Genomic DNA, 13,172 nt, shown 5'->3' on the forward strand with positions numbered 1-13,172 from the left:
CTGCAGATTATGAAAATGTGCGATAGCAAGGGTAGAAGCGGCGAGGAGGGAGATGGGGACGGAGAAAGTGTACATGAAGCCGTTGTATCGACTCAGAGGCCTTTCTGCCGAGCTCGTTCAGGTATATGCATACAGATGTCCGTGAGGAAGGACTGGGCTACCAAGAAAGGACATATTCAGTGGATGCGACATTTTCCTCCCCGTCATTGTTTTCCAACAACTGGTGTGGCAACAACTGCGTCGTCCCCCAACACGTCCTCAACCTTGCTTTCCTCAATTGTTCCCCAAATCTTCCATCTCCCCTCTTTTCCCCTCAACATCATTCTTTGCAAGACCACATATTCTACCATCTTCTTCGCTTCGGTCGTATCGCTTGCGACGCCATTTGTAGGCGTCCTCTCGAGGCTCTGCATAGACCTAATTTTGACGACCACTTGGTACAGCGCCGACTCCTCAATCCCAAGTGACACAATATTGGTACTGACAATACGGGAAAAGCCGATATATTTGTGTAGCGTCCATTGCAAGCTTTCTTTGGGTGGGCGGACATTGATTCGTGTGCCGAATGAGGCAAGAAGCCCTTCGTGACAGATGCTCTCCAAAGTTGCCATGTCACCGCTGTTTTCAGAAATTGGGCGGTCAGGCTGCGTTCGTGGCAATGATGGAAGGTATCTTACTCGGCAAACGCGGTGTACATTGTTTCGTAGAGCCTTTTTGCCTCGGGAGCAATCGTTCCGCGGCGGAGTTTAGGCCAAGGCCGGCTCTTTAATAAAAATTTGTATGTGATGCACCTATACAACGGTCAAACACAGGCCGCTGATCCTAAATTTTCAAGCGGAGTTCAAGAGACTCACCCTTGCAAAGCGCGCCATTTCTTCTTCAATCTGTACCATTCTAATCGCATGCGTAAGTTTGGCGTTCGAAGTAGCGACGGCTTTATAAGTCCAGATGGCATGACAAATGTTCCTGGCAGCGGCGGAGGTTAGCTTTTGGGCACGGTGATGGAGCAGAAGGCTTGGGATAGTTACCTGGAAGAAGCCCCATGTCGTTCCTTATCCTTTGCATGCTCTTTGTGTCATAGCTCCTTGGTTGACTCGGCTGGACACTGAGTAGTGGCAGTAGGGGCCAAGGTTGTGTACGTCGTGAAGGGTAGAGAAAGGAGCAGAGGGTCGGCAATCGAGGGTGGAGAGGAGGCATGTTGCTGTCTCAAGTGATGATATCTTTGTTCGGTTCAGTCATACCAATGATACCACAAATAGCAATCCAGCATCGTGCATTGGCTTCTTACGAGAAAATCTAAAGTGCACAGCAGACACCAGCAATGCTTTTTCTTTTCTCTTGGCGGTCTTTGGTCCCTGTACTCGTAAGGCTGAAACTCCGGGAGCCCTGCTCGCGTGTTTGCGGCAAAACCTGGGGAAGCTTGGAAGCGAGACATTCATGTTCGCTGATGCTCTGTGACAGCCTTTGAACGAGGTCAAAGTTGGGACAACGGTCTCTTTACACTTTACAATTCAATCCTTTTTTTTTCTACAATTCTGCAGATGCGGCAGCACATGCCGCTGTTTAACTGGCTCACCTGGCGTCCTCTCCAGATCCTCCCAGCTATGCTGCTAGCTTTTCCTCTCCCGGAGTAAAGATCGAAGCTACCACACAGTCGATCGCCTCCCATCCACGCGTTGCAGTCCTCTTGGGCATCAATGCTCGGTGGCATATTCCCCTTTTGATATGCCGGGCCCTCAGCACCGCTCCAGCCGCATGGTGGGGTCTCCGTTGTGCCATTACCTTCTTGGGAGAGCTGCTGCGGAGTGATGGAACAGCGGCGCTGGGAGATACTTGGACAGTGGAGAAACGATTCAGAGTTACTGAAGTGTTCTTGGCTATTCTTTGGGTACGTCGAACACTGTGGGGAGGGTCAATGCCAGCAGCAGAGGATCTTCAGTCCATCCGACAAACAGTGTGTATCCTTGGCTGACACAGCTTGTACGCACAGTGCTCTGCGGCCGCGTACCTGTCATACTTTTTTACGGACTGCCTAATGTCAAGATGGTAGGGGCAAGCAAAGGGCAGCGAGCATCTTCCCGACTCGGCTAACGATCTACAAGGCTATTGTTTTATACCCCATCCGCCGCCGTTGTTCGACTTTTGACCACGAATGTCTTAATCGCACACATCACATCCTGGGTTTTGTATCTTTCCGGCGCTTCTGAGGATCCACGAATGCTCCTTCCAGCTTGGGTTTCAATCGCTACGGTCAGCAATCCTTCTGGCATAACTATACCCGAAAGCTAACAGCGCCATAGACCCTCACTATGCTGTACCATATCACTCAGCGAAAGATCAACATCAGAAAGGAGACATCCGCGTCTATAGGCGTATTTTCTATTGCTAGCTTTGTCAGTCTGTGTACGTTGCTTTTTCAGCTACATCTGACTCGAGAGAATGACCCGGTTGTCCCATTGTTTTCGATGTTGCGAAGAATTGGGGAACATCTGCTGCGGTTTGCAGAGGCTCCGCGGTGATTGTAAGCCTTTGCTATAAACGATACCCTGGCAAAGTCTCGAATTGTATTGATTCACCCAGCGCTCTTAAAGGTAGAGTGCATGTAGCTTCGATGGTTCTAAACTTTCGTTATCATGCTCTCAAACCATAGTAAAGAATGACAGGCCTCGCCGAGCCATCGCATAGCAGCTTCCGTGACTGACACATCCCTTCCGAAGACGAGAAAGCCTCCTAGTCCCCATCACCGATGCACTCAAAGGGTATCTACCAACGCCCCAACGCACGCTTTCGCTTGACACACGCCACACCAGCAGAGGCGGTAAGAAGTAAGAGAGTTAGGCTTGCTGAATGAACTTCTATCGGTCCACTGGAGGGAAATGCCATCTGATGCGTTGGTGGTAGGATCTAGAACCCATGGACCTGCACGACGTGTGAGTTTGACTATTGATGCAATGCTGCACATTGGGAAAAGTACCTTGATAGTTTTGGCATCAAGTTCCAGCCCTTCCTTTTTATCGACCAGGAATTCTTGGACATCTTTGCGCTGATCACCCTGAAGCTGGATCACCTCGCCCATCTCAGTGTCATTGACGATTGTGCCATTGCAAGCTAGAAAGACAGACGTCAGCGCCAATCTTCGTTTGAGCCGCATGATGACTCACCGAATTTCTTCTTGATGACCTTGAGGATCTTCTTCTGATCGAATTTCTTGGGCAGACCTTGGACAGTAGTCAAGGTCTTGCGACCATTGCGCTCTGTTGATGCCAAGTTAGCAAATTGTCTGTATTGTGCTATGTTCGCAAATACGATCTGTAGAGTGTCATAACGTACGCTGAATCCTAATATGGATGTAGTTTTGAGACTGCTTAGTTTCCCCGGTATCTTCGTCGGCTTCGGCGAAGGGGTCTGTAGAGGTCAGCAAGTCCGAGCAAGTCCGCCTGTATGAAAGGGTTGAGGGCGCAGTCGAAAGAGAGAGAAAAGCAGAAGATTCTTTATGCCATGTCCCCTCTCGCACAACAACCCATTTGGAAGGTCGCTGGTGAGATTGAAGGTTGCGCCAGAAGGCTGCGGGATGCTACTAACCGAAGGTCTTGAGATTTTCGATGGACATAAACTCGTATGCTCTCGGTGACTCTGGAATAGGTGTTTGTGGAGTGAAAAGGAAGGGTCGATGATAGTGTAGTGGGTGTTGAATCTGATGCGTTTGTTTGAATAGCTGCGTGGAGTTGAGTGTAGTAGAGTGGGAGATATCGGTTGTGTGTTGTATGTGTAATGTGTTGTGAAGGGTGTGAATGAAAAGAGGTCGAGAGGGGTTGGCACTTGGCGGGATGATAGAAGACGCTAGCCGCATTCGATTTTGGTTCGACGCTGCCCGAGCATGCCTTGGGTGCACCGTGCGATTACGACTATTGCCACACTTGATGCAGAAATTCTTTTGAGTCACGGATGCAGAAATGCTTTTGAGTCACGGATGCAGGAATGCTTTTGAGTCATGCGAGCAATCGTGCGAATATTCCTTCTATCAGAGTCATCATAACGACAAACTGAAATTTTGGGGTACTTGATTTATCTTTTATTTCACATTTTACAAAGTATTCCCATACTGTAGGAAAGCCTCCCCTAATGAAAACATGATAGTACAACGCGCACATAAGCACATGACATATGAAGTCGTTTGTCCCGGAGGAATTCCTCGTAGAATCAGGATGGTGGCGCTGCCCCAGGCGCTTGAGTGCCTGTTGCGCGAGGACCAGCTGGGGGCGGCATGAAAAGTTGTAGATATGTCTAGCCTCTGTCAGTAAAAGGTAGGGCGGATCGTATCACTCTACCAGGGAATGTCTTACTGTTCCTACAGCGAGTACTAAGGAAAGTCATAGATTAGTTCAAGGCGAGACTGAAGTTTAATATCATAGTAAGAGTCCTTACAAGCCATTCCGGCGCCCATGTAGCCAGGGGTGCCAGACTTCTTTGCCTGCTCAGGCGTTTGAGCTAGCCACGTTTGTACCGCAAAGACAAACGAAGCCCTGTAGCTCGTCAGAGGATGCCATGCAACGCCGGCTCGTCCAGACGTACCAGCCAATCATCCTAGTAATTAGAAAATGGTCGTGAGCAATACTGATACTTGCGCTGGGTTGGCTTTCTTACTTGTTTCTTGTGAACATCTTCTCGTGTCAGCCAGATAAACCAGAAGGGCTAGGGGAGACTTACTGCAACCATTGGCAGGGTGGTGGCCATTGTATTGGCGATATCATCGGGTTTTTCTGCTGAGGGTTCTTTGTAAGGAATGACTGGAGCAGAGTCAGTCAGTCTGCGGAAGAATATGGATAGATAGGCTTCACTGAGATCTTCTCTCCGCATGTCCTTCCTTGATGCCATGGCTATAAGCAGTCAATCCGTCGTCAATTTAATATTGGTCTTCAACGCCGTGAAGGTAGCCAGCATGTTAAATGTCCTGCTTGAACGGGGTAATTACACTAAAGTAAAGTACGGTACCCTACATACACTGCTAGTGTCAATATATCGATGTACCTTAAAGTACGGAGCAAAGCCTCCCGAGTTCCCGCCCGCGGAAACGGAGAGAGCCAATCTGGCAACCCATGTTCGCACCAATTCGACATGTGCCCCCAACTTCCACTCTTCCTATAGGTAAGGTACTAGAGTATTGACATACTAATTATATAGAACACCTTTCTTTCCTCTTCTTTTCCATCATCATATTCAATAATTGACCTATACTACCTCCTACACATCCTCTGCTCCTCTGTCCGCATTGCGCCCTTCTATCCCTACCCCACCGATTCGATGATGCCCAACTCCCTCAGAAACTCTATTTCCCGAGTCTCGGCCGACATGACTGAACCATGACGAGTAATCTTGCGGGCATTGAGCCACCATTGCTCACCGGCAATCGCTCCTTTCAACTGCCTCCCACTCGCACAGCCTCTCACGACCTTCAGCAGACTTCCAGAACGTGGCCGCGTCAGACTTTCAACCCAACGCCCAATGCGCCACCAAGCTCCCAGGATGCCTCCGAGCCTGCTTCCAAGAGACAGAAGACCGGAGATCCTGCTACAGAATCAATCGGAAAGACGAGTGGAATTTTACGAAGCGTTTTGGACATTAATGCTGCGATAAGTGAAAAGGGTAGGCCTCTCATAAAGAGCGCGGATTTCTTACCGGGAAAAGAGAGTGCAGATAAAGAACAGCAACCTTCCCTATTTCCCACTCGCCCTGGTAAAAACCCTCAACCTGGTGGCAACCAGCAGGGTCGCGCGCTGGCTATCGAGAGAGCCACTGCAAGAGACGTCGTCCCAGTCAAACCCTATGTTCCCGAACCTCCCTCCTTCGCGCCACGGTTCCATAAAGCTGGTAAGTGTCCCTCGTCTTGTGCGAAGGCATGTATGCTTACTCACAAACTCTAGGGCCTGCAGACTTCTTCCCGTGGACGGGCTGTCACGCAGAGGATGTCCTTAACGAGCTAACCACCAGACAAGGCTTCTACGACAAATCCCCCGTCTCCCAGAACGAGTCCAACACTGCTAGACCATCGGTCTGGTCTAGCCTGAAGCACAAATCTGGCCTCCAAATCTTGTCGTCTTTGTTCGTCTCAGCGCTCGATCAGAGGCAGATTCACGGCACCATTACCACGAACACTACTTTCAAGCCTCCACCGAGGGTGACTCTGACCGACACGAAGCGGGAGGCTTGGCTCCGAGATCTTGCAAATCCTTCAATCCCTTTACGACGGTTAAGTCGAACAATTCCGCACGGCATTCGAGGGAAGATACTCCTGGACCACTGCCTAAGCAAAGATATCCCTACGTTCAGAGCCATCTGGCTTGTCAAATGCGTGGGGGCCAACGAAATTCGAGCGTTCAAAAGGAAAGGAACAGGCGGTGTCTTTACCGTTGGTGGAGAAGCCAAATGGATCAAAGACTGGACAGCCAATGTCGAGCAATTTCTCGAGTCTATCGTTGGTCTTTGTGGCAGTGCTGACTGGAGATCGAAGATTAATTATGGGTAAAGCACAGTCTTCCATGGGTCCAAGCCTTGTGCTGACCAGAGTAACCAGCTTGCGTCTGATTACACACCTCTACTCGGAGCATCTTCTCGATCGGGACCACTACCTTGACTGGCTGATCGCCTCCTTTCGAGACAGCGATCTAGATGCTCTACCTATGTGGCTCCTGGTCATGCAGATACATCAGCAAGATATTCTCCAGCACAGACAACGTGGACGACGTTTAGCTGAAGCGTTGTCGAAGCATTTAGACAAGGTAAGTCATCATTGTGGCTCACACAGAAATGCAGCAGGACTTAAACGAGTCTTAGGCATCTCTAACAACTACCCACGAAGTGTATGACACAGTCTTCAAACAACTCGCCAAGCTTCTCAAGACTGTTATGCTTTCGGCCCCTGCGTGCTTCATCCTTCCAGCTTGCTGGAGCAGGTACGGAGACGCAATCAAGAGGTGTCTGGACAAAAATGAAAGCCGTTTGCAATCCACCTTTGACAGCCTCTCGAAGCGTAATTGGAGACTCCGCAACCGCTCTTTGAACCGAAGTAGTCAGGCGACCAAATCTCACAGACAGACCATCATAGTGTATCTGGACAGCTTGTACGATCACCAAAGCATTGGCAAAATTGCAGGCGCGTGCCTGCGGGTCACCGGCGATTATGACTTGCTTGTTCGAACATGCATCGAGTGGTCGTCCAGCGTCTATAGGCACGGTCGCTTTAGGGCATATGCTGCAGCACGTCTACTCCGTATCTGGAAAAGAAAAGGCGTCGATCTTCAAGGCCCAATATTGAATTTCTTGGCTGCAAGTCCAGATGTTCCGGGCTTGCAGAAGAGAGACGTATACAGATTGCTTGCTGAACTTTTTCGTTCTCAGCACCTGTCTGTCAGTAAGTATCTACAATGGCTCATCGCTCGTGGAACGTTGGATGGTTATCATGACCCTAACATGGTGAGTACATATCTCTCCATGACATCATTTCACCAGCTGATCGATCCAGGAGCGTCCATGCGATGTCTACTTGCTATTTGAGCTGCCTTTGCAGGGCCTGCCATCTCACGTTCTCAATTTACGAAGCATGCTTTTGACTACGCTAGGAGTTCCTGCTGAGCGAGAAAGAGACATGATCATTGCAGCAAAGGCGAAAATACTAAGCCAGGTCCCAGGGTTTTTCCTTTGGGATGCTTCATCTGGCTCGGGAGCAGGCTGTGATGAATTTGCTTTGTTGAGTCAAACGGTAAAGTCTGCCGTTGCTCTGTGGATTCGCAAAACCCTGTTTTCACGCCTCCAAGTCTTCGGAAGGACTGATTCGGCATCTGAAGATACTAAACAGCCAAACAGAGATAAAGTCACTTTTTGTCTCGTCACCTTAGAACAATTCCACGCCATCCGACGCATTCTCGAAGACTTCGAAGACTTCGCAATCCTCGCTGATGTCCTAAATATATTGTCCGATGAAGTGCAAGGGCCTATTTTGACGGCTGTCACCGATACAGTCAACCAGTATTATGATGTGTTCAACGCCATAGGTGCTGCCGATGATACATTTCGAAGATTGTATCAACGGGTGGAAGAATCTCATGGCCCCGAGGTTGTTGAAAATGCTTTTCTTGAATCGCTGATTGACCTGGCTAGCCGCTTTCCCAACGCGGCTCAGGAAGTCCAAAGGCTTCGAAACGATACGTTGGCTCTTGTGCCCAGATCATCTGTCGTCGCTTTCTCGCCCATCTCGGACAATATGGTTGAAGCAGCGCAATCAGCCGAACCAACGTTTGCGGACGAGATGGACCAAATACTCGCAGGAGGGACCAGTATGGACAAGCAAACTTTAAGTCGAATGTTCGGCGCAATAATTGGCCATCTAGAAACATCATTCGAGGAGTCAAGTCAATTAGGTATCCGATTTTCGCGGCTGCTCGCTCGGCTGCGCAGATTTGGTCCAAAGACGTTCGACGCACTGCTCAAAGATTGGCTCCAAGATTGGCTCCAGAAGTGGCTGCGTTCCGATCTTCAGGCAAAGCTGGGGATAATATTACCACCAATGATTTGTTCTAAAGTCGTCTCGTTGAAGGTAGTTCTGGATTCTACCGCACAGCTTCTCGTTCTTGAAGACCACCGAAATGATCGGGCTACTCTAGCCTTTGAGATGTTGGATATGGTGATTACGGCCAGCTCTGGACCGATGCCCATCGTGAACTACCGAGGCTACCGGCTTCTTGATCAATTTCGTCGCCTCATTCGCGTGTCTTCGGCCTCGATTACAACCTTACTCAGTGTCGTTGTAGAGACATGCAGAGCAACGGAAGCTCCCTTGCGCACGCGCGCTCGGGCTCGAGTTGGAGACCTTTCGGTCAGGAACCTGATACAGACTCTCGTGCTACAGCAGCCCAGCATGTCAAGAGTAGTCGCATCCGCTTTACCCAATACTGACTTACAAACAGCTTTTGGGGGAGTTTTGGACCAGGATCAGGATCAGCTAGGAGAGTCCTCGAACCTTGGTCGACACCATAGGATCTCGGGGCTTCTACACAGCATTAGTGACTTCAACGTGCCCCTCGTCCAGTTGCAGTTGAGGGCAATCTTGTCAGATACCGGATCCTTGGAGAATGCTGAGGATACCTTGTCAGATATCATCGTAGAGCGGAACGGCGCTTCAAGTTTTGGCCGCGTTGAGTTGTGGGCATGCCTCGTCTCCGAACTGCCTGTCCCACAAGCGGCTTCAGTTCGAGAGAAGGCTGAGACCGAAATACTTTGTTTGGTTGTTACAGATGCGACATCGATGTGCCACGGGGACAAGACGCGGCTCGACGGTTTGACTGCAATAGTCGAAGCAGCTGGGTTCAGTGTATCAGATGCCGAGACGTCCCCATTCCTTGACCAAATCGCAGATGGACTCTCATTGATTTGCTCTTCGCACCAGCTGGATAAATATCAGCACGATCATGATGAGATCGACTCAGACCATATGGGCCAGTGTATCGATGTTCTCATTTCCTTGCTCATCATCCACCAGTCGACAATCCAGCACCCAAGATTCTCTCAGTCCGCCCTCTTTCAAGTCCTTATCTCCCTCAGTCGTCTCCTGATACATCCGTTCCTTACCTTCCATCCAACTCTTCCCAGCTACGTATTCGATACACTCGCTCTCCTCTCCGACTCCCTCTCCGACGACACTCGAATGCGCTGCATTCGCACCCTTCGTGACCACCATCACAGTCAGGATGCGCGCTTACGGTTCATCTTCGGCTACCCTGAGACTGTCAACAGTGAATGGCTACAACTACTTACAAAGCCCTCGACAATCGCTGAAGCAAAGTCCGAGGGCGTGACGATGCAGCCATACTCACTTCGGAGATGGGAAATGATGCAAGATGCAACCCCCGTCTCCACGGAAAATGATACCAGTCTTAGCTTAACGCTTTTCGGGGCGAGGAAATCTGTTTTATAGCGTGACCTTTTTTGGCATATGCTTGGATGATGTATGAATAGATGACATGACGCTGATACCATGACATGGTTGGGTTCGCTTCAGCGTTTCGAGTTCTATTGAAAGTGGCGTTTCAGCTCTGCAATGAGCGCATCTGGGTAGCGGTTGGCGAGGGCTAAAGCCATTTTGGTGGCAGTCGCTACTGCGACATCTCACAGGCTTTAAAGTCGTCTTTTCATGAATATATGGGATGCTTCGAGGCAGGCTTTTGAAATACATTATTACGTTTTGACATCAATGCAAACGCAACATGGCGGATATGCATCTCTCAAGAGACAATCGTCAACCATAGGCTTTGGCATTCGGTCGAAGAAAAGATCGCTAGGAAGATGGGCAAGCAATTTGGTCTGACATGGACGCCACTGTGTTCTAAATTAATCGTCGTCGAAGATCTGATAGGTATTCTGCAAGATTGTGTCGATGACCCGAACTTGCCATCCAGCATCCGCCACATTCGGGCCTGTGCCCATAAGTGTTGGCCTAGAGAGACTGTCAGTTGATTTCTCTCGTCCGAGTCTACTAGAGCGTACCCGAATATAATGGCCAGGTTTCCAGCATTCATTCGATTTACGGCAGAGTGCTCCTGTACTCGATTCAAATGCTACTCAAGTCAGCATCTTTAACACCTCGTCGCTCCATCAAAGGGCATGCTCACCAACGTCAAAGCTCGAAGAGTAGCATAATTTGGGTCTGGTAGACTGTTGATAATAGCGTGCATTGAATCGCGGCGGGTTATATCATCATCGATGCCTGTCACCCGACAGCTTGTCAGAACACAGTGCCAAATATGAACCTCGGACTATCGGTTGATACTTACGTGCGGCTTCAATGAACCCTTGGTAATGCTCGCGTGTCAGCAAGGGATCGGGCAGGTCTCGGAAAAATTGCTTTAGTAAGCCAGCGACGCTATTGACGTCGTGGTAGAACGCTTCCGGGTTGCGGAAGTCCAGCTGGTTTGAGTCTGTTGAATGTCAGCTCGGCTTTGCCAGTCAGTCATGATGAAATGCCTACCGTTGTCAAATATTGATCGGAGCTTTGAAACGTGCGCGGAAGAACCAGAAAGTCGGTATATTCCTTCGACTTCTAGGCCATATAGATCAACAGCCTGGATGCACTGGTAGACTACAAATGGTATAGCGGAGCCGTCTCGTTTAAGCAAATCTTCAAGCGAAAGACCAAAAACCGGCCTCAAAGCAGGAAGGCTGGTACTGGAATTGTTGTTCTGTAATGCTCCCATGCCGATGGGTGTCGGAGGCTGCGAGTATAATGGTGCAGCCGTCTGAGCTGAAGGGAGTTGCGAGGGACCGCCAGCACCCATTGATGGGAAATTTTGGTCTTGCGGTGAGCGATTCATGCCATTCTGAGGCACAGTATTCGAAACAGATCCAGATGGAGCTGACGGCGGTGCCGAGGCCTGGGAAAAGCTCTGACCTTGCAGAAACCCCGGCTGACTTGCCTGTCCCGAAGAGCTGAATGTTGAAGTTTGTTGACTTGGCATGGGTTGTGTACGAGTATTGATAGGAGATGCGGTCTGTTGTGGAGACGTGAGGGTCTGCGAGTTTATCAGTACGCTGGTTCCACTCAAGTTTGAGATACGTAGATGCCTACTGGGTGACGCTCGTATTTGATTTCCCCTGAGTTGCCAACCTTGGAAGCAAAGCTAGACACGTAGTTATTTAAATCCCTTGCATTATCGATTTGGAAAACGACATCGCGTAGACTCCGCGACCCCAGATCATTGCTCTGGCCCTTGAGTGGGCTAACGCAGAGTCCGTTACTTAGGAGAAGTCTCTCGTTGAATGAAGCTGGGGGGAAGATTAGCAATCGAATTTCTGAGCATGAATACGGTGCCTGCAACATACCAAACTTCTGCAATTGGAGGGTCAAGCCAGAGTCGCACTCGTTTATTAGGTCTCGAAGCGCCCGGACAGCTTGAGGACGAATGGTGCTGACCAGCTCCTGTCGCTGGTTTTTTGCGCTCTGCACTTTAGACGAATAATCAGAGTCGGCCTGCTGGAGTTTTCTGTGCAGATCCTCTTCGTGCTGGGCTGCAGACTTCGGCCCTTTCAGTCCAAAGACTCGCCCGGATTGCTTGTCGCCTGTTCGAGTGCGGTCATAATCTTCAGCCAGCGAATCATATTTGGATTTAGCCTTCTCCATCAATGACTCGGAGTCTTGCACCCTCTTCTCTGCGCTCAAGCCGTTCTGCTTCCAATGCTTACGACCGCGCTCCATATTTGCGGCCAGATCATGGAGATCCTCATGCATTTGGTGGAGGGACAGCGCAAATTGAACACCATTGTCTGCCATGCGGTCATGGATGCCGAGAATCTCATCGTAGTTCTGGGCGTAAGAGCCTTGTCTGTTGTCGGGTCGCTTTACCGACTCGTGGCTACTCCTGCACAGCTTTTTGAGGCCCTGCGCTTGTTCCTCCTCGAGAGTAGATCTCTTCTTCAAGAAACCTGCAAATTCCCTTGCCGATGCAACGCTCTGCTTTAGACGGGCGAGCAGAGTGTTGATGCCAATCTACAACCTTTAGTCCAGGTCACTTATATGAGAACCAACCCAGAAGACCAACATCAGACTGTAGAACGCTATCCACGACGGGGGAGGACTCATTGTTAGGAAGGGTGGGCTGTGGCGCAAGCGTTGTCTGTCCGCTGGTCGGCACCTCACTTCCACCATTGTATCCAGATCCATTCAGCGTAGATTGTAGGGCAAGATTCTCAGAAGAGGAGTGCTCAAGCGAATCCCGCTGCTCCATGGTTAGTTGTGTAATAGAGTGATTTGAAGAATGGCTGAAAGGGTATTACTGGTGGTTTGAGGCAGAGCTTGCTTGAGCTTAGATCAATTCGGTTAAATTTAGAAGACCAGTAGGTCCAGTACGAGTACCTTATTACAATACCAGCCCCCTCGGCTATCGCATACATATCGCGTATTACCGATTTAGTACTTTAAGGTCGGCAGGGAGTTTTTACCAACCCTCCCCGAATAAGTCTTGGCAAAATTGTAGGCGGAGAATATTTCGACTCGTATTAATAAGGTATAGGATATAAGTAGCTACAAGTTTAAGCCTATAAATTAAATTCATAAGCGATATTTTAATTTCTTTTCTTTAAAGAAATATAAGATTAATTTTATAGTTTTTATATTATTAAATAGTATA

At 49.4% G+C, this 13,172-nt stretch overlaps 5 protein-coding genes across 5 annotated transcripts; 2 read left to right on the forward strand and 3 right to left on the reverse strand.

Moving 5' to 3' along the window:
- Positions 1 to 203: 203 nt before the first annotated feature.
- On the reverse strand, positions 204 to 1,065 carry HO133_000971 (uncharacterized protein; the record flags this gene model as incomplete). Its single annotated transcript, XM_037291904.1, has 4 exons — positions 204 to 618; positions 678 to 791; positions 855 to 966; positions 1,029 to 1,065. 4 exons carry the CDS (start codon positions 1,063 to 1,065, stop codon positions 204 to 206), a joined length of 678 nt encoding a protein of 225 aa, XP_037152266.1.
- A 970-nt stretch (positions 1,066 to 2,035) lies between these two features.
- On the forward strand, positions 2,036 to 2,734 carry HO133_000972 (uncharacterized protein; the record flags this gene model as incomplete). Its single annotated transcript, XM_037291905.1, has 5 exons — positions 2,036 to 2,046; positions 2,103 to 2,250; positions 2,301 to 2,450; positions 2,506 to 2,521; positions 2,718 to 2,734. 5 exons carry the CDS (start codon positions 2,036 to 2,038, stop codon positions 2,732 to 2,734), a joined length of 342 nt encoding a protein of 113 aa, XP_037152267.1.
- Positions 2,735 to 2,904: 170 nt separating this feature from the next.
- On the reverse strand, positions 2,905 to 4,875 carry HO133_000973 (uncharacterized protein; the record flags this gene model as incomplete). Its single annotated transcript, XM_037291906.1, has 12 exons — positions 2,905 to 2,919; positions 2,975 to 3,108; positions 3,162 to 3,254; positions 3,331 to 3,405; positions 3,583 to 3,633; positions 4,251 to 4,284; positions 4,344 to 4,360; positions 4,426 to 4,523; positions 4,573 to 4,584; positions 4,645 to 4,661; positions 4,708 to 4,787; positions 4,839 to 4,875. 12 exons carry the CDS (start codon positions 4,873 to 4,875, stop codon positions 2,905 to 2,907), a joined length of 663 nt encoding a protein of 220 aa, XP_037152268.1.
- A 485-nt stretch (positions 4,876 to 5,360) lies between these two features.
- HO133_000974 (uncharacterized protein) lies at positions 5,361 to 9,967 on the forward strand (the record flags this gene model as incomplete). The annotated part of the gene is made up of 5 exons (XM_037291907.1): positions 5,361 to 5,868; positions 5,922 to 6,519; positions 6,572 to 6,776; positions 6,832 to 7,470; positions 7,520 to 9,967. The coding sequence occupies 5 exons, from the start codon at positions 5,361 to 5,363 to the stop codon at positions 9,965 to 9,967; spliced, it is 4,398 nt and encodes a 1,465-aa protein (XP_037152269.1).
- A 413-nt stretch (positions 9,968 to 10,380) lies between these two features.
- Positions 10,381 to 12,770, reverse strand: HO133_000975 (uncharacterized protein; the record flags this gene model as incomplete). Its single annotated transcript, XM_037291908.1, has 8 exons — positions 10,381 to 10,486; positions 10,537 to 10,607; positions 10,662 to 10,756; positions 10,824 to 10,967; positions 11,018 to 11,558; positions 11,615 to 11,811; positions 11,869 to 12,532; positions 12,585 to 12,770. The coding sequence occupies 8 exons, from the start codon at positions 12,768 to 12,770 to the stop codon at positions 10,381 to 10,383; spliced, it is 2,004 nt and encodes a 667-aa protein (XP_037152270.1).
- Between the last annotated feature and the right edge of the window lie 402 nt (positions 12,771 to 13,172).

The sequence above is a fragment of the Letharia lupina genome, assembly GCF_014066315.1.
Source record: "Letharia lupina isolate WasteWater1 chromosome Unknown contig_11, whole genome shotgun sequence".
In the NCBI taxonomy this organism is placed as follows: Eukaryota; Fungi; Ascomycota; class Lecanoromycetes; order Lecanorales; family Parmeliaceae; genus Letharia; species Letharia lupina.